Consider the following 25,879-nt stretch of genomic DNA (forward strand, 5'->3'; position numbering starts at 1 on the left):
TGTGTGTGTGTGTGTGTGTGTGTGTGTGTGTGTGTGTGTGTGTGTGTCAGAGTGGCGGTAGATGTGTGTTCCATACTTTCCATCAATGTAAAAACTTTTAGGGGATTTTAGCCGTCAATAACCCACATGTTTCAGTTTCAGAAGCCTAAAAGCATTTCTGTACAGAAGCAATTAAATCTATCATCATTACGGCTGCTCTGAGGGCTATTATTTACACTAGTTACTACATTATTGATTATATTTCATCCCCAGTATGTGCAATGTGAGGATAGAATGTATTTGTGTTGGCAGTGAAAAACGTTCCCTCTGCAATAATGTATGCCATGACATTACATTAACAACACTCTATGCTTTGTTTGTTTTCATTGAGTATCTGGCCTTTACTTAGCAATTGGGTGATTGGGGTTAGATTTCCTGCTGTGTAAAGACAGCCATGGCAGGAATGTCCGTGTTTTATCCAAAATTTGTATTAGACACTTAAAAATGTCTCCAGTGGGATAAGTTTGTGAGGTCTCAATGTGGTACTTGATCTTTCCCACGAACAGTGATTGTCCATTGATTGATTAGCAACCGTAAACGTCTGGTTACAGTACAAACTTCCTCCATTTTCCGAAACAGTGTGCATGTATCTCTAATAAGATTTTGGCTATTGTGTGTCTAAAGAGTTTGGAATGGATCAAACAAGGTGTTTTCTGCTTTAACATGCATAAGCTGCCAATGTTGTCTGACATAAGCTACTTCCAAAGCCAAGAAACACATCATTAACTAACTGCACTGATACTGATATCATTAACTAACTACATTAGTTTGTGGGGTTACATTAAAAAAGCACCGTTCACGACTAGCGCATCCTAGTAGTACTCCCCCACCATGTGGAAGCCTCAAAGCCTCAAAGCTATCAGAGCTTAGGCTAATGTTAACACCTGCAGCGAACAAAACACACATGTATGTAAGCTAAACAGACACATCGGGTTAAGTTGGAACAAAATAACAGTTTTATCTTATAGTTTTCGTTGTTTTTCTGATAATGTTAGGACTAGCTCTGCACCAGAATACAAGAACAATGCTGTGTCTATATTTAGCATCGCCTTGGATCATCAACTGCTCAGGATGCAGAATTTTTGCATGGAGACGTCATGCATTAAGTGCGTGTAACAAGGATTTTCTTTTTTAAAACAAGTCTGCCGGTAACATTAAAAAGTAAGTGTTTTTAACCAACCTATGGAGCTAATCTTGGCTTGACTTATGAAGTGAACCTCCCAACCCACTTTCTCGACTCCTAACTGAAAGGCTTGTAATCTTGACTGAGATAATAAATAGCTTCTAAAATCCAGAGGTGGATCTACATGTGCATGTGTCTTCACGTACATGCCAGTAAATGTCATTTTTGGATAACTTACTCTCATTTTCCTCTTAACTTTATCTCTTCTGTGCTGGTGAGATAGCAGGCTGACTAAGTTTCCCCAATGCCAGGCGAGTCTGTGGCCATTGTTCTGGGTCCTGACGGCAGCAGAGCTGTTGTTGATTGACAGCACCACTGAATCCCTTGCACTTCCTGTACAGACCCAGACAGAGCTCACAGTATGCTTCGCCGCTCTTATCATGCATGTCACGCTGCCAGGAGAGAAGGGAAAGCCGGGGGAGTATTAAGTGCAAGAAGAGGGTTTTTCCTTTATACTCTTTTGCTTGACAAAAAGCCAATATCTAATCTGAGTCGATGACTGAAGAGGCTGCGTATTAGTTTCAGCATGTGCATTATTTGTGGCGGAGGTGGGAGCTAAATTACCACTTTCAATATGATTCTGTTTCTCCCTGTTTGGGCACGACGAGATGCAAGATTGTTGCTTCTGATAAGATAAGAATGTAGTAGTCGCCTGCTCTGGTTGCTGCAGCAGAAGGAGGAAATGCCTATCTGATGGGATTTTCAAATTGGATTTTGAATGGCCAGACAGGGAAGGAGTAAAATATTTACACAATTGACATCTCCATCTCTTGGAGTTGTGGGCATGACCTCTGGGCAGTGTTGTAAACATAAGAAACACATCAACTTAAACAGATGGAGTTTAAAAGATCGGGTGAGATTGGCCAAAGGCAATTTGTTGATACATTCGACACAACTCATTAACTCATTTGTTCTGTAAAGTGTATTATAATAACATTTTTGGCATGACCATAACATATATAACCTGCACCTAAATATAATCATAAATAGTCATAAACCTTTTTCCAAGAAATTGTGCTCATTTAGGATTAAAGGACTCAAGACACAGAAAATGCATTCGTTCCCTTATTGCTTGTAAGAAAGTAAATATTTAATTAAAAATCATATGAAGAATGTGCTTGACTTAAATTTGTAATTGAAGCTTAAATATTTTTTTGACGAAAACCCTTTATATACTTGCCCGCATTGGACAGGTGTCTTCCTGATGTCTTCCCGCCCTAAATGTCCGCTTATATGTACCACCACTCCAAAAATATGTCTTTACTTCCAGAGAAAAGGCACTTTACTCACCATCATATCAGATATGTGTACATGCCACATAATGCCTTACCAATAAAGAAAAGCCAATATGACTGAAAGCTACTGTTGTGTTTATTTATCTGTAGCAGTAAAACTATTTTCAGTCCTTTTTAATTGCTTCGCTTAATACCAGAAAAACCACCAACAGAAGCCAAATGAAAGATGCTTAAAAGTGAACAGTCTTACTGGACTCTTGACCTTTCTGTCAGGCGGTTGTCAGACCCCATGTGTTTGCCCTTTTGCATGGCAAAGGCAAGACAATTATTGAGAAAGTGCATGAACAGAGGGGTCAACATGTTTATCCAGAGGTTAAATCAAGTGTGTATCCTCCCCATTACAGATTGATGGTTGCCTCATGACAGCCAATGCAACCAACACAGCCTGGGATTTTTGTAAACTTCAGAGTGGTCGGCAGCCCTGGCCCTCAATTTGAAGGTGGTGCTGTGCCAGGTGGCTGAAGTTCAGAGCTGTTTATTTCTGCAAACTGCTGGAGACTGCAGCCCTCCAAGTCCCAACGCTTTGATGTTTCCCCATACGCCATGCCCCATGCAATCCGCCCGCCTGTTATGAGCATGAAGTAAACAAAACATTAGGTCATCATAATTCACTGGCCAATGACATGTCTGTAGCTGAGATTAGACAACCAGAGTGGAGCAGCGGAGCACAGAGCGGGGAAGCCAGCCACTCGTCCTGCAAGCCGGCAGCTCCTTTTCTCCTCCTCGGTCCCAATGTGTAAGGTCATTATTAAAATTGCAGCTCAATTAAGATAAGGCTAAATTACTTTCTCTGTCTCCCTCTTTGATGTTCGGGGGATTTTTCTTCTTTTTTGCTGTTGAAAAACAGGCAGTTTAAAAGGAGCAGGGGGGAGAGAATCGCTTTGAGCCCGCTTTGATGTTGGAGTCATGGCTTTAGCGTTGCATGGGGTTTGATTGGAAATGCGCATGGTTGTTTTTTGTGAGATTAATTTCGGAAAAGGCTCAATTTTTAGAAGTGATTGCTACATCTCATTTGCTCCATGGCAAAGACAATTTAACCTTTTGTCAGAATGAGTAAGCGTGTGTGTGTGTGTGTGTGTGTGTGTGTGTGTGTGTGTGTGTGTTGCATTCCACTTTTCCTGAACTCTGCATTTCGGTTGCCACAGGCTCTAAGCGCTGAAACGTGACTTCTTTTTTTTCTGTGGGGGGTCCGCCCATGTCCATGCTGAATCGGTGTAATTGAACTTCCTACTGCTTGTGGAGTGTGCCGGTTGAGGGTGAAGAGCGTACATAAACACCTTCACAGGTTTGAATGCTGTTTGTTGGGGATTGACATAGAAAGGGAACGTCATGCTAATGTGCTGAAGCAGAGTGACTGTCAATATTGCATGTTTGGTAACAAACAAATAAAAAGTACACTTTACTTCTGAAGTTTTTATTAACGATTTATAATGTTTTTTTTTAGAACATTTCTAGGTTTTAACTTCAACGAATTCAAGCACTTAGCCACCCAGTCCATTGTTCATCCTTGTTCTCTTTGTCTTAAAGTTCACGTATTTGCCTGACTTCTCACTGTAAACACAATGGCGAAAACATCAGAGGCCCATGAACTGGGGATGTTTATATGAGCCGAGAGCCTGGAGATGGAACAGAGATATGGGTGCTGATCTGTGAAAGGAACCACCGCTGTATCGCTGCTGCTCGCCATCACACACAAACACCATCTGGCTGCCTCTCACCAGACGGAGAAGACCTCACACCTGCTCACCTCACAGAAATACATGAAGAACCACTGATTTGATATGAAGTTGTTGTAAATGTTAAGTCCTGTCTTTTGTTTGGGTTAGTTCAACACAGTAAAAAAATGTGAAATATGTTAGATATGTGCTTCTACTTTTGTGTGAGCCACATACGATTTTCATATTAGCTCATTTTGAAAATGTTTGTCACAGAAGGTCACGGAATACTTTTAGCTTTGACAAATCGAATGCAGACTAATTCTTTAGCTTTTAGAGTAAAACTAAAGTTTTTTTCTTCAAACCACATTGAGGCTTTTCTCTCAAGCCTGGTGTGATGTGGAGTTGAGGACGTCTCCAGCACAGATAAAGTACAACTGATGTTCGAAAAAGCTTCAATGGTTCACATATGAGGCAGTTAACACATACTGTGAAGTATCACCACCTGAGAAGAAGATCAATCAATCCCTCACCATCGCCTCACTAGCATTTTCTTGTATTAATTCTCTCTTTTGGTGTCTACAGATCAGATTCGACTAACTTGTTTTGTTTATAATCTCTCATTCTTTTCCCCCCTTTTTGTGCTCTCCATAGACTCTCCTCCTTGACTTCCTCCTCCTCTGTGTTCGAGTGGTGTTTACAATGCAACCAAGCATGAAAACAGAGAAAAGACGACTTGAAGAAAATTAGTTAACTGGCTGAAGAGTAAACAATGGGTCCCTGTAAAAGGCCGTTGGGAGGAATAGTTTTCCTCTCAGAAGTCAAAGGTTAGATTGTCCATTGACACAAGCTCAGACAGCTGACATTCGAGACAGATTTCAAACTGAAAAGAGCTATGTTGTGCTTTTCATATGTTTGTTACGTGTTTTCCAAGAATTTCTCAAAATTAAAAGGTTTTCATTTTTGTTCCATGTTGTATATTTGATTGCTTAGACAACCTCACACTGTATGTTGATACTGTTTAAAGTCACAGGAAATGTGTTCATTCACTGTCAATGCTGCAGACAGCATCCATGTGAAGGATGTGTTGTTCCATCTGCACACAAGTTCTATGTTTTTTTAATTAACTGCAACTTGCATCTCCTCAGAAATGTTGCAATAGTTTTTGCTTAGATCAGTGTCATTCTTTTAACCGGCTTGTTTTCCGTGCCTGTGTTTCACCTCACACCCCATTCTGCATTGTAATTCTCCATCGCAGCATGTTATTTGTGTGTGTTTGTGTTTTTGAAAGTGTGTGGTGGTGGTGGTGATGTTGAAGGATAGCAGATTAAATCCCTGCGTCCTGCTATTCTGGTTGCAGGGACTGAACACAAACTGTATGAAACATGGAGAATGAATGAGTGCAAGACTGTGTCACTCAAACACAAACATGCCTTTTAGGTTCCCACTCACTCGCTCACATTGTCATTGTTACTTCATAGTCTCTTTCGGTCTTTCGGAAGCAGTGTTGAATAAAAAAGGCAACGGTTGCAAAGTGAATCAGACACACTGTTATCGATCTACAAGGAAATAGTGCTTACGTATTTAATGCTTGATCGTGTCTCAAGCTGGACATATTGTTTCATCATGACAGCAAGTGTCATCCTAGAAATCAGAGAATCCTGAAAAGTGAGTTTTTCATTTGTTCTTGAGTACAATTTAAAGCGAGTAATCAATAGGATGTGGTTTATTCAATTTTGTGTTTACACCTCTGAACCTCATTTATCTAATCATGATTAACCAAATCTGTCACCAACATCATAAATGGGGGGGGGGGGAGGCTAGAGAAGGGACGACTGAAGAGGAATTTCCTTCAACTGGATGTCTTGTTGTTGACTTTTTGATTTGAATGTTTATTCAGATAATGTCATGACCCACTGACCTCTTTGTATGATTGACAGACCTTATCATCATCACTGACGGTTGTAAAAAAAAAAAATAGCACATGTATCGGTTTCTTATGAATTCATTACAATATATTGGATTAATCCAGGCCTGATGTCCCTGGGAGCACAGAGCTATTGTCAACATTATCTTCTTTTTGACTACACAATCACTGCTGCCATCTGGACTTCAAAAAATAAAAGCGAAGGCAGCAGAGGGAAGATGTGACGAGGTGCTTAGTGGGAAATACTTTGAGAGGAAGGCTGTAGCAGAATGTTTTGGTGGTCATTCTTTTTAATCACATACATAAAAATCCCCTCATTCACTCACAATTTCTCTCAATACATGCAGGAGCACACACTGACTCTACCAGGAATGAATTGCTTGAGGGATGGCTTTACCTCCACACACAAACAAAAGCTCCCCCTAATAAAATAAAATTTCAAGATCCTCAGTGACCTACCAACTATGTGAAGCAACTTTTGTTCTATTTTAAGGAAATTACATGTACACTGCAGTCCAATTCTGCCTCTGGTTGGTGTGACAATTGCTTGTCTCCTCCTTCGACTAACTAAAGGACTCCGAATTGGGACGTTGTCACTTCCGACACTGTCTCCTCCTCTTTTGGTGGATGACACACTTCTCCCTGGGATTAAAATGTGTGAGGATCAGGAAGAGTTTGGTGAAAACTCATGTGACATTGACAGGTGTACATATAAGCAGGGCACATATAATATTCATTAAAAATCCATTTATATTCATCGGAAATGAATTCACATCTATCTAATAATGTAAATGTATTGTCTTCAGAATGTTTCTTCTTTTGATTGTTGAGTAATGTGGTTACTTTTTTAAGATGAATTACGTGACAAAAGTGGGTCTTCAAATTATGACTTGATCAGCTTTATTTAAATTATTTTTTCACTTTTAGAATTAAAACCTATTTTGTTGTTAAATATTAAAAAACAACTCCAACAGCATTCAGTCTGCTACCATATAACCAAATATAGCCTCATCCAAGTAATTTTATATTTATGACATTAAAAAGGATGTTTACAGATTTGTTATTTGTGACTGTTAAACCTTCTCAATGAAAAACAAAAAACTATGCAGCTTCTTTCCTCAGTCTTACAGCGAGTCTGCTGTTGATGTTTTCATAGCCCAGTGGCACCATAAAATGAGATGAGACCCGCGAAAGATGCAGACAACTGCTACTGTGGCTCAAATAGCAGCAGTTGGGCAGCTTTGAAGTGGCCCTCTCATGTCCCAAGTTACAGAGATCAAATTTGTTCCGTTTGCTCCCTGCTATCAGGGACCTTTTACTCCTATAAACCCACGTTAAGCTGTGATTAAAATGTATTATGTACATTAGCCCTGTTTATTTATTGTGCTAAGTTGCAATTTACGTACCTATATTCAGCAGTACAACTGACCAGACAAAACACATACAATCACTGTTATAGCTTAGTACTATTGAATTGTTTTATTCAACTCTAATTCACATAATTGTAATGTTTATTTTACTATGAGCCAGAAGCCATGTGTTTTACAAAAGTAAAAAAAGAATATTGATTGGTGCTTAAAATCCACTGAAGAGCAAATCGTTATTTCGGTTAACACATTTGTTTATGGAATGTACTAATAAAGTACATGAATTACCTCACACGCCTGTTTTGATATAATTTAATAAATTCGAGAGATTCAATCAATATAGTTATTAAGAAATTACAAAAAATCTAAATTAATAATCAAGATGAAGAAGTTTTTTTCCACCCTGACCATTCGGATTAAAAAAAAGGTTGTTAATTAACGTCATCGAGAATGAGACCTTAAAAATATATATTCATAACATTAACGCTTGATCATAAATACTGTATGCCATGCTGTATAATTGGTGCATTCAAGTGCTCGCTGCCTAAAAAAGATGCTATTATTAGTAATCGCAGGCACGAGCAGCAGAAAGGCAGGTTTTGTGTAACTTGAAGGCAGCTCTGTTCGTTTTTAAGGTATCTCGCCAAGGCTGTCGGGTTACTCGCAGGTCGGCCGGTTCCCGTCGGTCTGAATCCACAGTACCCCATTATCCCACCGCCCAGCGCTCACCGGGTCTGCGCGACTTTATTCTTATGACTTGAATATGCTGCACAATTTCAAGATCATTATTTCATCCAGAAGCCTTGTTTACACCTCGTCGCTCTGCCTGTTTGTACAAAGCCGAGTGAATAATTTCTTTAGAAAACTCTAATGTGTCTATAATATGAGACATAAGAAGCTATTTTCCCTTATGAGAGACAAGTGTTGGACCTCCAACCTTTCACTCGTTTGGCCGCAGTGCAGACAGAATTTGCGTCTATGGACTCCTAATTAGAAACAGATGGCGCGTGGAGCTCGGGTCTTGTACACTAACCGAGAGTTAAAACAAAGCATTTTCCATTGTGAGCTGAGCCCTTTAACTCAGCAGTACAGGTGCACACTGTCTGCAGGGCTCCAGGTCATTTATATCGATGTTTCATCTCGTCTACTACTGTGCTGTCATAAACAACCATATACATCTAAAACTTCTATCAAATAAATAACTACATAATCGTTTGCTTCAACACTTCAACAATAATAATAATAACAACAATACCGATATTGAATTCCGGTCTATTGTTACAAGGTAATAATGGCGTCAAAACTGAAGGTTGTAAATCGTAGTTTTACATTTGATTTGTGCATCATCAGCTGACATGATTGTTACCTACAACAAAGGAGTCAAAATACACATCACGGCTCTTCTCTTTATAATCATTGATGAGATAATTATACATTTAGTGGACGTTTCATGCAGGCTGTCTTCAAAAACAATGTGTTCTTTTTATGTGCGTTTCTCGAACTTTGACCTGACTTCCAAACAAGCAGACTGACACACTGTCCATCTCACCTACTGGCACTCGAGTGTGTCACGTCAACTTCAGATTACATGATTAGATGGTTTGGATCTGTATTTTTCGTATAAATACGCCTACTTCATCTTAATAATGAGGTTGGCTACAAAACAACAACAACAACAAAAAACGAAGATATTTTGAATTAATTTCGTATCTGCATTTAAACCCATGATGTAACAAATGTACCGATTTGATTTGTTAGATATATATATTTGGCCAACATAGGCGCTTTTTTTCTTTGTTATTTGGCGCAGAGCAATGAGGGGAGTTGTGCATTTTCAGGAATGTAGCGGAGAGTTTCAGGAAAACGCAGAGTGAAACAGGGGTCCCCAAATGTATTCTGTTAAGGAGCCCCAAACAGACAGGGGACCCTGTTTAGTGAGATTTAGCCCTGAGTAACATCTGATTTGAGTTGTTTGAAAAAAAAAGAAGAGAGAGAGAGAAATAGCAACCACAACCGTCTGTGGGGGCATAACTGTTACAGGAAATATAGACAACCTTTCCACTCCTTCTGAGAAGGGAAATGAAAGTGAAATTAAGTTTGTACAGTTTGCTGTGGGACCCTTCGGGACAGGATGAGGGCCCCCAGGCCCCACGTAGGAAAACACAGGCTCATTGTTAATTACAGTATCAGTTCATTATCAGTGCCAAAAGTACAAGTTAAAATCCACCCTTTTCTGCATATGTCTGTTGGACCTTTATTTATGAAAACTTTTACAAACCGTATACTAAAATGTTAAGGAGTCTCACCAAACCATAAGCTCCCTGTCTCTCCTTGTCTGTCTGTGTGTGTGCCATGTCCGGTTATATTGTTGATGGTGCTCTGGCGGCCGACATCCTCCTCATTGACCCCCGTCTCCCTCTCTGCCTTTTCCGTCTCATGAAAAACGATTCCAGCTCTCTGATTGAATTTTATTCCTTCCTGACCTGGTCTATTTTGTGAGGGCGCAATCAATCTTTTGACTAACACGACGTTTGTTTATTAGGCCTCAACTTGGGAACGTATGTGTAATGACTTTTATGAGCCTGATTACAGTTGGTGCAATCGGGGAGCTGAGAGAGAAATAAGAGCAGCATTTCGTTTTGGCGAAACCGAACAATTCATGAATATTCTTTTTGTTCTTTGTTCTTTGTTGTCGTTGTTCACACGTGTACAACATGCCTATGAGGTCTATAGTCTGAGATATGCACGTGGCCTCCAGCTACAGTGCGCTCAAGATGTTTTGTTTTGATGTGTCTTGTTGGTCTATAAAAGCCTGAAGCTGCCGAAAAGGATATGAGGAATAAGCCTTCTATTTTTCAGAAACCTCTCTCAGAATCGCACTTTACATATTGAAGTTTGATATGCTACTTGTTCTGGGCTGGGTTATGACTTGGCATCTGTCAGAGGACATGTTGCCTTGCACTGAAAAGATGCAAAAAGTATCTCGTATTGCTCTCAAAAAGTTAATACGACTTTTGTTAAAAATTCAAGAAGCTCGCTTTTGGAATTTAAATGTGCAAACTTTTATTATTGGTATTATTATTTCACAATGTTTTATCAAATGTTTTTATCGTCACTTATGTTTATTATTTTTATTATTGCTACTACTAGTAGTAACATTATTATTATTGTTATTTTATTATAGCCAAAATATTATAATTATTATTGACGTTGTCTTTTTACCATCTTCAAGATGGTCTGTAGCCATGCGCAATTTTGCGCACACGTCACGCACCAATCAAAAAACTATTTCAATGTATTTTTACATGCTGTATATATTATTGGCATATAAAAAAATATCTTTCTGTACTTGATAAATATTTGAAATCCATTAAATACAAAAAGAATATAAGATAGATAGGAAAAAAACCTACTTTGATTGTTGGCTTGAGACGTGTATTAAATGAAACAATTTCCATTCATATGCGTATAGCACTAAATGAATGCCTATTTTGAAGTAAGTCATGATTTCCATTTAACGTAATTAAAATAAATCGATTCCCATTCATTAATGTCACTGAAGGAACCTGTAGGGGAAAACTGCCAATTACAATAAACATCAATCTGACATTTTGAATAAAAGGCCGATTTAATAAATACTAATTCTTGCAATTAAATGCCCACTCTGAAAAACTAGAATGTGTCAGAATGATAAAACCTGACGGTGGTTGTCTCCATTCACGTCTGCGTCACATCAGACCGGTGAGTATTCAAACGTCAAAACTGAAGTGACAACGGGACTATCTTTGGCATGTGTGGTATGATATTAAGTAAGCACTGGTATGCGCCAGTAAACACACATCGCAATCCAAAACAAAGTTGTGCTGTGTGCAGGCTGGTCTAGGCCTCGGGTCAACAGCATCTCAATTATCTCGTATAAAGCCATAATCATGTATAATATGACAAAAAAAACACAAATAGTGCATGATATTTTGAATGTTAGACGACCTAAATAAATACATCCATAACAGGCGTTTTCTCTTTGAACGTGGGGATACAAATTTGCTTTTCCCTCGATATTTTTTTCATGTTTTCTCAAAGATAGTTGTTTTTTTTGGAGAAGCAAAATGCTACAAGGGAAATATTGTTTTTGGGTGACAGTAAAATTATTTAAGAGCAGCAGATTACAGTCCAAACGTGTTATGACGAACGCACGGCATAAAAAACAGCTAAATCTCAGAGCGTCAGTTAAGATTAATGACTAACACGAGCCAGACTTAATGTAAAATATCACTTGCCTGTAAGTCTGTAAGAAACGAGGCGTAACTTTAACTCACATGAAATGAAAATTTATTAAACAAACAAACAAATCCTTCAGAATACTTTCCAACAAATGAAGAATCTTTAAAATAGTACGGCGATATACACGTTCCCTTTTCTTACGTTTTATATTGGAACAATGGTTTGGACAATTAAGGCAATTCAATTTAGAAACACTTCTTTGGTGTTTGGTCCATAATATCCGGCTACATTTTTAGAAATAAATTACTATATGCAATTTACACGTCCATGAAAACTGACATATCCTTAACATATCACAGAAAGCCACAAAAGCAAAGAGAGACTTACGTGTTATTTGCAGTAACACTGTTCTTTAGAAAAACCAAGATAGAGTCTTTTCTGTTTTTCTGTTTGTTTTCTGTCTCACATTAGTCCATATGGTGTGGGCAGGTGAGAGGGGGAGGGCGGGGGAGGGGGGGGGGGGCACGTTGGATTTTACTAGAAGAGATCACACACCGTGAGGAAAAATTCGAGCCTATTTTTGGGGGGGTCAGAACTTGCTGCAGTCATATACGAAAGCTCCAGAAGTGCGATAGATGGGTTGGCTCGGTGGGAACGACATCTGACAGCTGTTATTCCCATTCACAGGTGAATTATTCAAGCCAATTCTTTGGGATTCAAACATCTCTCGGACTGAATGAAAGTTCTGCTGCTGCGCTGGGTACGCTGCACCCAAGTGGCCCAGGTCTCCGGCCTGATTGAGGTACCATGAGGTCAGCCTCCCTTGGTGGGGGTGGTGGCCCTCCTGCACTGAGTTCAGATTAGCGTGGGCCATGGAAGATGAGGTGGTAGTGACCGAGTAATCTGGCAACGTTTCGTCCACGGTGGTGCTCGGCGCCAAGTGGCTAGATCTGTCCCCCGCGTACAAACTCATGGCCTGCATGTTACAATGATAGGTTGCGTTGGAGGTAGTGGACATGGAGTTTTGGTTACACGGTGAACTATAGACGGATGTCTGATTTGGAGAATAGTTTAAGGACAAAGACGGTGCTATACCCGTCCTGGTGGACGCGGTGAGGCTGGGGGCGAGCTCAGTGGCACCTTGTGGAGACCCCCGGAGGGAGGTCATGATGTTGTCTACGCTGAAGCCCTGCGTCGAGGCCTGGCCGTGGTGCTGGTGGTGGTCGGAGCTGTCCATGCCGATGGACCTATTGGAGGGGATGCTGTGAGGGCTCCCGCTGGACATGCTGCTGCTGTCCGGACTCTCGATTTTGGGCACGGTGCTCAAAGAGGGCGAGTCGGACTGCGGCGGCGTGACAGTCCCGTTCTCAGTCTTAATATCCTGGATCCTCACGGGGTTGGAGCCCTGCACCGGCTGCTCCTGCTCGCGGCCTTGCTGCCTCGGCGGCACGTCCTTCTGCAGCCGATCTTCTTTATCTTTCATGACGTCCTTCTTTTTGAACCGTCGCCTCCGTCTCAAGAAGCTCCCGTTTTCAAACATGTTGTACGAGTCCGGGTCCAGGGTCCAGTAGCTGCCCTTGCCGGGCTTTTTGTCATCACGGGGCACCTTGACGAAGCACTCGTTCAGCGACAGATTGTGCCTGATGCTGTTCTGCCAGCCCTGCTTGTTGTCTCTGTAAAATGGAAACCTCTCCATGATAAACTGGTAAATCCCATTCAGGGTCACCTTCTTGTCAGGCGAGTTTTGAATAGCCATGGTGATGAGCGCGATGTAACTATAGGGGGGTTTGACCATATCCTTGGGCTGAGGCTGGGGGGTGTACGGTCCATACGCCCGGGCCATGCTGGCAGGGTATTGGTCGTGGGCCGCATGAGAGTACATGTTCATAGGCGCTGGCATCCCCGTGTATCCCCCGCCGGCAGCGGCCCGGTAGTAGCTCGGGTCGCTGCTGATGTACGGCACGACACCCAGGGAGTTGGGACTGGAGACGGAGTAGCGAGCCTGCATGTCTTCACTTTGATCCGGCGAAAATAAAGCTCCAAAATACACAGACGGAAAGCTCCACTTCTCCCTCCTCTGAATGCTGAAGCGCTCAAATCACAGTCCCGCGCTGCTCACTTGAAAAAGGAAAAAAAAAAAGAGAGGAAAGTCTTCAATGCAACGTGCTGGATCTCAGCCGCGTTTAAGCCGTCCCCATCCCCGTGTCTCTACGAAACTCAAATTGAAAAAGTTCTGAACTTTGCACATCCGTCACCACACAGGACTTTTTGCGCAGTTTCTTTCCTGCCAGTGGAGCTCCTCCCAGAAGACTGCGCGAGTCGTCCAATGGCAAGTGAGGCCGTTGCAGGGAGAGCAAGGAAGCTCCTGGTCACACTCGGGGCTTTTAGAAGGAGAGGAGGTGTCGGTAACTCCCCAGCCCATCTGAACGCAGCCAAGACTTTCAGACGTACTGATGTACACGATCAGATCATGGAGTGCATATTCCCTCACACTTTGTGACAGAAAGACGTCCTCTATCAGACCTCTCGCGGTATTAAGAAAACAGAAACAGATGAGTTGTCTTTCAAATTAGAAATGTAAGATCTCATGAATCTAAATGTTATAGCATCACATACATTTATATTTTTCCTCACAAAAAAAAACACAATATGAAAGGCATGCATATCATGTCCTCTCTGATGGTGGCGGTCCTCCCATGTGACATTACTTATTTCCTTTTTTAATAGAAAATATAGTGACACCAATAAACCAAATTGGCGTCGTTTACGTCCAGTTTTAACGTCTTTAAAAAATGCATTGAATTAGTTAAAAGACTCAACACCAGCAGCAGATCACTGGGAGATCAAAGCAGGTCAGAGCTTCGCATCGTTGGCAATGGGCGCTTGAGTGAGATCTCATTACAACGGGAATTTAAAGGACGGTTTGGGCTAGAGGTGTGAGAGTTTATTCAAGACAAAAAGACCAGCGAACCAAATGGGAAGAGCACCTCGCACCTCGCACGTGGGGCTTTTCATCAAAATGTTTGAATATGTGTTGGGGATGTCGCAGGCCTACTGAGAATGTATTGTCTCTGTCACCAAATAAAGAAAATACCTCTTCATTCTTCACACACATGTAACTCCATTCATTTTCAAAATTCCCTGGAGATTTATTAGGTGTTTTACGGAATGCTGCGTAATTAATAATAAAGCTGAAGTGTGAAATAAAAGACGATTGTGATCAAAGATCGACACAAGCCGACCCACGAGGCCTCTGTATCGCCTGCTGTAAAGGCGACTGTGCATGAAATTGTTAATGGGCATTGTGAGGCAAAGTTACAGTCGACGTATCGACGTAATCCTCTGCAGGTCGTCTTAATTATATGTCCGTGCAGTGGCCTGCTGCTCCGCCGGTTTCTCCTTACATGGACCCGGGCATGAACTTTTTCCACCGCCCCGAGCTGTTTACGCAATTCACGACGGGCTTTTTACTTAATACCACGGCCTGCCCACCCAGTCCTCCTGAACGCTTTTTTATTTAAGGTATCCACGAGTGAAGCAGCGAAAAACACGATGGATTTCAAAATAATAAACAAAACAGGCAAAACATTTGATGGAATTTTGTAGCCGAACTACAATATAACACCATTATTTTCACAATACATGCTTTGATTTTAAAGTGACTAAGAAACTTGTTTTAATATTATGTGTTCTGTCTAACGCCATTTTATGTTTTTGTTTTGTTTTGGTGCATTTGTTCCTCTTAATCTTCGTCCATTGTAAAGTTGTTCTCTTCCTAAAACAAACGACAAGATCATAACAAATAACGAGACAAATACTACAATATAATTATATTATTAAAAGGAAGTCTATAGAGAAGCACAAATAAAATGATGCCGTTTTCTATACTAAATCAGACGGATGTTGACATAAAAACAATTAACGTGATTGAGTCCAGAGAGAGCGCTGTTATTACTACTAAAGTTACTTCATAACTGTGATGTTGGCTCCCTCTAGTGTTCACAAAGGGGAAGTTAGAAATCGTTCGTTGCTATCCATACATTGGCCTGCGCTGATTTGTGTAAGTTAATTGGAGTTATTTATTTCAAACCTTGATGAAGTCCCTTGTTTTATGGCCACCAACCATTTTACAAGACAATTGTCAAACCTACATTTCTGGTGAGAAACTAAAAAGAAAAAAAAACATATAACTGTCAACTTTGCTCCAATTCAGTTGAAGAATATCACTAAACCAGACCCATCTGTTTTCATTGATGTTGGCCTAGAACATGAAATATATGCATTCTTAAATACTGCTGAGATTAATTTCACTAGTCAGCTATTACCTGGTTGTTTTTTGTGAGATTAATTTCGGAAAAGGTTCAATTTTTAGAAGTGATTGCTTCATCTCATTTGCTCCATGGCAAAGACAATTTAACCTTTTGTCAGAATGAGTAAGCGTGTGTGTGTGTGTGTGTGTGTGTGTGTGTGTGTGTGTGTGTGTGTGGCGTTACCATATGGAGCCTCTAGCAGTAGAGAGTATTAGAACATTAATAAAACGCTGCTGCCACCTCGTGGTGTATGTTTATACTACAGTCTGGATTCAGTTTAAGGGCCTCATGACTTGACGGGACACAATGGGTCATTAATTAAGAAGGGAGTTAAGAGAAAACTATGACCTTGAATAGTAAGACGTGCTACTCAGAACACTATGAGGTAGATACACACCTCAAACATAATGCTCACAGTGTGCACTATAACCTGCTGTCAGTAAGTTGAAATGCTTATAGAGTTGCACTGCTTAAGCATTGTTATAAGAACATTTTTACTGCAGACTTTTGTGTTTTTTTTACCCACAGGCCATTTTAGTATTCCTATAGTGTACTACATGGGCACATATCTCTTCTCGGGTCATGGTGTGCAGATTTTGTAGAAGACTTTGTATATGCGCTTTATCTTACTGTAATGTAACACTTTTCAACATATAGAATAACATATTCTAAATGGAAAGACAAATATTACTCTCCATGCAATAGTGAAAACAACTAAACAGCAGGTCTGACACGGCCCCGCCAGGATCCCTTTATCACTCTTTACAGAAACATCTTAAATGAAGTGGGTTATTGCACCACACAGGTCATGTAGTGCACATCTCTCAACTCATTTACAGTTGCAAACTTCTCTCCCCATCATCCTCTGGCAATTTTGGCCTATACTTCAAATATCATATCAATCTCATTTGGCTTTTCTAATGTTTTTTTTCCATTGTCCATGCAGTTTTTCTTTTTTTTTTCAGCAAGGGCATTATTTACATGAAGAATGGGACATACATTGAGAGCAGTGCTTTCTTAATGGGATGCTTTGTGTGACGGACACTAACTCTTTAGCACTAAACATGTGATATCAGTCCAGTAGTTGGAAGCAGAAGGCTTCATTGGTCACACAAGAACATTGCTATTTGTTTCTTGGTTGAATGCTGACACAAAATATAAATATAATTTTTCAATACAAAATAAGAGCAAAACCCACAACTATCACATCTTCTAAAGTCTAAAGTCAGCAGCACTGACAGGGATATTCGAGCTGCAAATGTCTCTGCATGTGGAGTTTGGATGATAATGGTTATAAAGATGAGTTGTATCTTTCGATATTATGACTATGCATTGAATTACTTCCGTCTGCATGATGCAGTTTCAAAGTTAAAATAATTTTTGACATGTTGTCTTTTTTTTTTTCTGCCTTTGGATACATTTTCTACAGATTCAGCCTGATCCTTTTTTTCTGCATGGTTATACATATGTTGAAAATAATTTGGAAGAAGAATATCTCTCATGAACATGAAGATCATGGGGTAAAAATCCTAGCAGGACGGAGAAAGTACAAAGCATAACCAGCCATTAGTACAGCGGGGGTTGGGTCAAACAATACAAGCTAAATATTTTGTCATTTTACTTTATGTTTTTAAGATAGAAACATCAAAAACAGAAACGTTACAATCCATAACTGATTTGGGTTTATGAACATGTGTGCAGTCTTTATTTTTCTTTTGAAACATGACTCAGATTAATTGCAAAATATCACATTAAATGTAAAACAAATTCAAGAATTGTGGTTGAATATCCTTACAGACATTGAAGGGACAGTAACCATTTCCCCCAATGAACAACTCACTGAAGAGGTGTTGCAATTGTTTGTAACATTACATATATCATAGAATGCAGCCACTGTGATACATTGTATCAAGTAATACAACTCAATGAAGTATCGTCTCACCATAAAAGCCCCATGTTCTACTTCTTCCAGTTCCCGACAGAAGTCTATCACGCAAATGTTAATTTAATGACAGACACTGCATTCAGTGCTTAATTCATGAAACATCTGAGATATTCGCTCACTTAAACTAACTTCCAAAGTATTACAAACAAATGCAGCAAGCTAAAAGCTCTGAAAGTTGATCGTAAAAGTGATGCAGTCAGTGTAACAATTTATCAATTTTGATTTACTATTTTGGTGTATGTATTTCAATACATATACCATGGAGCTAAAATGTATCACTGATTCTCTTCAGCACCATGGACAGCAGAGACATGAATCAGCTCTTATTCTTTTAATATAACAACAACTGTGTGTGCATTCACTCTTAAAAGCTGGTTATGGGAAGTGACGCTTGTCATTCTAATCTGTGCAGCATTGTTCAACATAAATTACATTATTTCTATGGTTACATACCAATGTCTCTCAGACCCGGACTCAATATTAGACTTATGAAATGACCAGATTTGGGGTTCAAAACACAGCTTTGCATCTGATGTTTGATATCTGCCATGCTGCCTACAGCATGATCAAATGAAAAGACTGTGATATATTCTGAACAAATAGTGTGTAATGGATTTGCATGTGTGTGTGTGTGTGTGTGTGTTAGTCTAACAACCATTTTCTTTATACTGAAAGCATATTTGTGTGCAAACATTCTTTGACGATGAAATGTCGACTTCTTTGATCAGATTAAGCTGGAAAGATTTGGCAATCCAGTCAGAACTGGATTCATCAAATCAAACTGAAACCTGTCGACTGACTATTCTGCATGACGCTTTCATTTCGTTAGCAGCATGAAGATATGCAAACGCATTTTGCCATAACGTATGATTGAAATATAATTTGAGCACTTCAACTTTCTATCACCACGAGGTGGCGGTAGAGTCACGTGGAAACCAACAGGACGCAACAAGAAGGATGGGGTTTTAGCTCAGTATCCAGGTCAGAGGTGTGTATAAAATGTGCCTTTTGCCTTCTTCCTTTCTCTTTAGTAATTAATCTAATAACAATCATTACATAATGACAACATAGGCAGGCTTCTTGAGACGTACATTACATTTCAATTATTCTCCGCGTGTGAACTGAATCAAAGAAGGATTACTTTCTCATCAATAATTTCAATCTCGTCTTTTCATTACAAAAATGTGTTAATAAAAACTACACCTTATCCTGGTTCATATAATAAACTGATGATAACCACGTGATGGTGCTCAATGGGGTGACAGTGCCTCTGAAGAGGACCTGCTGATTTTTCTGAAAGCAAAATAAAATAAAATAGCCATTAAGGTAATCAAATAACTAAATCAAACCCAACCCTGAGGGTCAATGGAAATCGATCACAACTGCACTCTTTATTTATAACTTGGTTATATAATTATAACAATACTAATATACAAGGAAAGAACTGCAGTGCCGAGAAAAAGAAAAACGCTGTGTATAAAAAAAACTTTTATTGCTAAAAACACTTCCAAATTATCCTTAAAAAATAAATCTCTTTAATGGCCTGCTGCAAAAAAATCAGCAACAATCTCAGCAACTTCAGGAACACAAAATTAAGTGCATGAATAAAGAACAATTCAGGTACGTATACGTATTTTTTTTTTTCAGTAAAACTGTTGATATTGCTTCTTCATATGTGTAAAGCTAGTTACGAGAGTGGCAAAACAAGTCCTCTCATCATAACCATTAAGCTATTAAACAGTTTAAAAAAGTCAAACTTTACTGGAATAAAATTGCCATTTTCAACAAAAGTCACCAAAAGATTCAATTAAAATAATTCCACCCGGGGGTTACATTTAGCAGAAAAGTTCTAGGCAGTTCTGTCTTTGTTGTCATGTCACATGACACATGGCTTTACGTCCTGATAGACACTTTGGTGGTGGTGATGGAGCTGGTGATAGTACGATCCGCCGGTGCTGGGGTGGAGGGAAGAGATTCCATTTAGGTTCAAAACGAAGTCCTTCCTGTCACACACAGGAGCTGAGTGGCTGGAGTATCGAGACAGTCCTACTGAAAAACAAAACACATCACACATGAGGTCAAAGCATTTCCTTTTTCGAAATTGTATAATCTGGATTATTGTTATTCAAACGGCTCTGAGTTTGTATTATGTGCCCTGCTGAAATATGTTGGTGGGCTACCACTTTCTATTCGGGTGCCGCTTTTATGTTCTGGCTTTATTTATGATTACAAATAATTTACTAAGGCTTCATAGATCATTTATAAGAGAATTATAAAAGCAATTTTTTTGGTTGACAGCAAAAAGTATTGTGGCTGATGTTTATCCTTATTTGTCAATAATGCAAATGCTTCATTATTAGACGATTGTGAATTTCTTATTTCTAATAAAAATATAGTCTGCGGGTATAGATGTGTTGTCTGTTTTCAGTAATCAAGTCATATTCAGTTTCAAATGCTGATTAATAGTGGTTGAAAATAATGTTTTGCACAGATACTGTGCAGCCCTTTTTCAGAGGGCTGACTTTCCACATTAACTGAAAATATAAAGCACGTATAATGTTGTGGAAGATCTTTAACAGCCAGATAGATTTTTCACAACATGGCATCCTAACATTAGTGCTTACAGTAGCCTATTAGTAGCTTTTGATGGATGAATTAAATAAAATGGATTAACAACCTTAAAAAGCCATCACCTGACTTTCCCATCTGAAGATCAATAAAGGCTTATCTTATATCAGTTACACACTAACATTTGTAATGGAAAGTGGTTAAAGTGTTTGTTGTTATGTGCATCAAATAACAATGATGAACAACATGAAAAAAGTAAACGACTTGAACGACCTTCGCTATCACAGAGGCCTTTAAAGAAAGCCTGAGTGAGAATGCAATGGAATAGTAAAACATTTCAATCGAATAGGCTACATGGGCAGAGTAAATTGTGTACATTGAAACTGAAAAAGCAAAGGTCTAAATTGTGCAACGTTACAATCTGATGAATTAATTAGTTAAAGCTCGTCAGGGTATTTTTCTAGCTTTACTTCCTGCATTTCCATAACGGTTCGCCTGGGTCACAAACGGAATCGCTATATGTTATCGATCACTTTATCCAATGCAACTTCATTTAATAAAAAATGCATTTTGAAAATCAAAGCTCTATAGATTTGTTATTAATTATACTGTTCAATTTATGAGATAGCTGAAAGTCTTGAGACTTTTACGCAAAGTTTAGTTAATAACTCATCACTGTAGTTTAAGGTAACCAGAACTTTGATGCAATTGCTTACGGCTCGTCGTGGTGCACATGTATCAGGAATCAGAAATGGTTGCAGCGCCATACCTGAGATCTCTGAGGAATCTCGTGCATTGTGGTGCAGATAGCCCTGATCCAGAGAGTACGATGACATCCCCGTATGCAGAGCAGAAGAAGTGGGACTGCTTGTTGCCAGCGACTGCTGTTTGATGTATGAAGATACACCAGGTGAACTCCAGTGTGAGGCTGCATTTGCATAAGGAGACTGACAGTCCAAAGTGCCTACCATCGCTGGGGAGGACTGCAGGGGGCTGCTGCTGCTGTCGGGGCAATAGTCCGCATTAGAGGCCACCTGACACGCGGCCATGTGCGATGACCCGGAGCCTGATGACATATGTGAGACGTGATGTCCTCCTCCGAGGCCCTCGAAGCCAGCTGGCACTGTGTTGCCCATCAGGTCTATGTTGTAGCTGTTATGGCAAGCTATTGAGCCTGAAGGTGGTTGGAAATCAAAGTTTTGCGGCAGCATGGAAGCACCAAACCCGATACCATTCATCATCCTGTACATCGGCTTCATAGCTTGGCATTTCCTACGGAACCCCCGAGGTCTGCGACGAAATGAGCCCTCCTCGAACATGAACTCACTACTCGGGTCGATGGTCCAGTAGTGCCCTTTGCCAGGTCTGCCGAGACCCTTAGGCAGCTTTATAAAACACTCATTCAGGGACAGGTTGTGTCTGACGGAGTTTTTCCATCCCTGGTATGATCCCCTGAAGAAAGGAAAGTGGGCCTGCAGGAACTGATAGATTTCACTCAAAGTTAGCCTTTTTGTCGGCGAACTTTGAATTGCCATGACGATGAGGGCGATATATGAGTAAGGAGGCTTTTCAGGACGCCTCAAGCCGGAGTTTCCCTTTTTCCATTTGGGTGATGCATTGTGCGCGCTCTCCATCACTGGCTGTGCGCTCAGCAGAGCTGCATTCGGAGCAGCGGCCGCTGGGCTGGAGCGAGGATTAGATGGATCCAAATGTTGCTTGGGGGTCTCGGTCGTCATGGTTGCGCCTCTTTTTTGAATCTCTTCCCTGTTGGGACTCGCAAACAGTTGAGCAACTAACGTTTCTTATATTTCAAAAAAAGGCTAATGATTAAAAGGTCAGTGTCCCTTGGCGATGCTCTGCGCGTTTATAACCGTGACAATCAAGAAACACCATCCGCTGTTCCTCCTTTCTCTCTCTGTCCATGGCTGGCAATAATCCCACAAGAGAGGGGAAATATATCTCCTCGACTTTCCTTGCGCATATCCAACCGGCCAAACACAACCCGACCACCTATCAATTCTTAAATCTCTCTCTGCCCCTCTATCCCCCCAAATCCCTCCAAGAAATCGCCAGGAACTACTCCCTCCCCATCTGGCCAGGATCCAGACTAGGAGCCGGACGCGGGGCAGTGGAGTAAGACAAATCTCCTCCCACGACTCACTTTCCAAAACACCTCTGAATGTATTTGTCAGGCACATATTCGGCACGATAATCTGACAAACCCTGATGTATAAGCGAAACTATTTGGACAAATGATTTATTTTGTCCTCGTGTACCTTTTAACAAGTACGATGGCTGATGGCGGTTTTATTTTGTATAGGTATATGAGAGAAATAGTCCTGCAGTGTTCATTTGTTTGGGATCTGTTCAAGGTTAGACTCTGACATGAGAGGAAGCATGCTTTTTCCATCAGAGCGTGCCAACGTACCACACACAGCGCACACGTGTCGGTTTACCTCCTTGAGCCTGTTTTACATCCCTGGAGAAATGAATTGATCAGAAACTCTAAAGTTGTAAGGAACAATTCAGATCATTTCCTATTCATATATATATTGTGAAACGTTTAGAAATGGATTTTTGAGACTTAGAGTTGTGCAAATGTAGGCGTCATTACAGAGCAAGTCAGTATAATAAAGTCGTTTTATAAATTCACACACCAGCACAACACAATCTACCCAGAATATCAGCATCAAACCTGCTGCCCCGCTGAGTCCAGGATGCACAGCTATAGTCTAAAAGGACATTTACTTTCTAGCCTCAGAAGAATAGGCCTACTTGGAAGACATTTCTTCCTATTGTGGATTCCAGTTGAGGTCGCTCAGGATGCATCATTTGGACAAAGCCTTTCCTGCGCATGTGTGGTGACTGAGGCGACAGCTATTTGCAGCGCCAGACAGAAAACATAAATATTGGATGCCCCTTTCCGGCATGCAGCGAACTTCATGAACACTGAAAAAGAAACACTTGTAAGGCAATTTCTTTTTGCATCGGAAATCATACAAAAAACGATTAGGCTACTAATAATAAGCTAATAACATATTACGATTACTTTATTTCATTTCATTTTATTATATTATCATCATCATTATTGTTGTAGTTTGTTTACTATTATTATTATGCACCGTTACTGGCTGTTCTTCCTAAGCAATTCAGGAGAAATCTCTCACCTTTTAATACAAAATATTGTATATGTACAACATAATAGGCTGGAAAGGCCAGCAAGCTTGAGGCTTTTACATAATAGGAGGAGGCTAGTGTATATATCAGGCCCTTAGTGCACTTACAACCAATCCTTATAGAGCTCTCTAAGAATGTTCCAAGGTGGAGTCACGAACACATGACCTCAAAACTATTTTAACAGGTGTAGATGTCTCATGTGTCTGTCCATTTGTCTCAACAAGAACCAATGACTATACGTTTTAATTTCACAACATCAGAAAACGCAGACCATCGTTAGATTTTTATTTCGTTCGTTTTTGAAAGACAGAGACACAAAAACAGTCAAAGTGCATATTTCTTAACACGTTTTCCAAACAACGTTAATGGTCAGTTCAGGAACATTTTCAACAAATAATTGTGTATCAAATATCAAATCTTATAATGCTTTAATTAAGAGGTACACAAATAAGGGTAACACCTTGCCACCACAATAAAGTCCAAAACATTTTCAATTCTCGTCTGTGTCCATCGTCAGTGAACAATGATGATTTTTTATCATCAAATGAAATAGGCGTTTAACACAGGCGCAGCATAAGAGTCCACATAGCAGGCTGGCTTGAAGTATGGAAATGAGGCAGGTGTATTTAAATGAGGCATCATTATTTCAGTGTAGCGCGGCCAGGTGAAGGCAGGGTGGAGTGGTAAGTGTTCTCTGTTTGAGTCCCTCTTGAACGGCTTGCTGAGGATGCTGTCTATCGCAAATGAACTAGTAAACTTGACACATGAATCCGTGTTGGTGGCGGATGCAGACCGCTGAATGCTCTGCGGCTCCTCTGTGAGCTCGGACACCTTTGGCTCCCTGCTGAACTTTTTATCGATGCGTTTTCTTCTGCGCCTGAACACTCCGTCAGCAAAGGTGTACTCGCTGTGAGGGTTGAGAATCCAGTAATTGTCCTTTCCCCAAGGTCTGGACGGGTCCCGCAGCACTTTGAGAAAGCAGTCATTCAGAGACAAGTTGTGCCGAACCGAGTTTCTCCAGCCGGTGTAGCTTCCTCTGAAGAACGGAAACCTTTTCATCAGGTAGTCGTTTATTTCCGCCAAAGTCAGACGTCCAGAGATGGAGTCCCGGAGAGCCATGGCGATGAGAGCGATGTAGGAAAACGGGGGTTTGGATCTCCGTGTGTACGGCTTGGACTTGGTGCTGGTGCATGGAGTAACAGGTGGAGGGCTGGAAGCCACGCAGTCCCCATCCGACCCCAGCTCCTCCTCAGCAGAAAGAGGAGAGCGCGCACTCCCCTCTGCATCACTAGACATCTCTAAATGCTTCATGCCATAGTGGCTTCCACACAACACCTCTAACTTCATGTTCTTTGAACAATTGTCCTCTTTGTATTAAACCTTTCCAATATGCTCTCCGCGTAAAGTCCGGATCTTGTGTGCGTCAAGAAGCGCAATGCTTTGAAGTGAATCCAGTGAAGTCCTGTGTAGCTGTCATACCTGCCACAGCACTGTAGCCAGTCTCACCTTCTGCGCGAGCAGCTGTTTATATGCGGCTCACCTCAAGGCCAACCCAAGAGGGCGGAGTTAAATTATTTCAAAACATTTGGAGCTTCACAAAACATCTTCACACTGCGAGCATGATAGTCTGTAAGATCATAATAAAAGTTTCATCATGAGCCTCTAATATAATATTTAGCAATGATGATGTCCACTGAAAACACTATTCAGCGCAGCTTTATTATTTCTTTCTCACCTGTGAAATGGGATCAGTCAGACACATAGGGACTATTTCACCTGAGACAACCAGGTGGCATATGTTGCCTTTGTATTTACAGGTGTGGCGCCTGCAGGTAGAATTTCAGGCAATACTAGTATGATCTGTCCTTTCATAGATGAAATTCTTTGCATCCAAATTAAACTCAAACCGAGTGATATTTAAACAAATCTGTGAGAAAAGATGCTCCATGTGCCTGAAGGTTGTAGACACACCAAAGAATTCCACTTAAGTGCCCTTCAGATGTTTAACGGCCCACATAGAAACCATTGTTACTCTATTTATCTCTCCTAAAACAAACAGCTGGTCCCTCCTGTTGCTCAGTGCCAAGATGGATTCACCTATAGGAAATGACTTATTGTGATTTATTTTCTTTAGGGATGAACCGCCTTGAGGTTTTGGATGGAACAGGGGCTGTCACTTGTGATGCGATTCC

General features: G+C 40.5%; 3 protein-coding genes across 4 annotated transcripts; all 3 read right to left on the reverse strand.

The window, feature by feature from the left end:
* Window positions 1–12,198: 12,198 nt before the first annotated feature.
* LOC116393262 (forkhead box C1-A) lies at window positions 12,199–14,109 on the reverse strand. Its single transcript, XM_031865432.1, has one exon. The coding sequence runs from the start codon at window positions 13,693–13,695 to the stop codon at window positions 12,277–12,279; it is 1,419 nt and encodes a 472-aa protein (XP_031721292.1). The 5' UTR covers window positions 13,696–14,109; the 3' UTR covers window positions 12,199–12,276.
* A 5,205-nt stretch (window positions 14,110–19,314) lies between these two features.
* Window positions 19,315–22,506, reverse strand: LOC116393210 (forkhead box protein F2-like). Of its 2 annotated transcripts, none has more exons than XM_031865353.1 (2): window positions 21,280–22,506; window positions 19,315–19,988 (listed from the first exon to the last, which is right to left on the reverse strand). In XM_031865353.1, exons 1-2 carry the CDS (start codon window positions 22,244–22,246, stop codon window positions 19,819–19,821), a joined length of 1,137 nt encoding a protein of 378 aa, XP_031721213.1. In that variant the 5' UTR covers window positions 22,247–22,506; the 3' UTR covers window positions 19,315–19,818. The 2 variants fall into 2 exon arrangements, with proteins under 2 accessions (XP_031721213.1, XP_031721212.1); XM_031865352.1 differs by having other exon boundaries at window positions 19,315–19,991.
* Window positions 22,507–23,958: 1,452 nt separating this feature from the next.
* LOC116393269 (forkhead box protein Q1-like) lies at window positions 23,959–25,172 on the reverse strand. The gene has a single exon (XM_031865444.1). It carries the CDS (start codon window positions 25,032–25,034, stop codon window positions 24,228–24,230), a length of 807 nt encoding a protein of 268 aa, XP_031721304.1. The 5' UTR covers window positions 25,035–25,172; the 3' UTR covers window positions 23,959–24,227.
* Window positions 25,173–25,879: the final 707 nt, after the last annotated feature.

This window comes from Anarrhichthys ocellatus, unplaced genomic scaffold (genome assembly GCF_004355925.1).
Source record: "Anarrhichthys ocellatus isolate YVR2014 unplaced genomic scaffold, GSC_Weel_1.0 scaffold32, whole genome shotgun sequence".
Taxonomy (NCBI): domain Eukaryota; kingdom Metazoa; phylum Chordata; class Actinopteri; order Perciformes; family Anarhichadidae; genus Anarrhichthys; species Anarrhichthys ocellatus.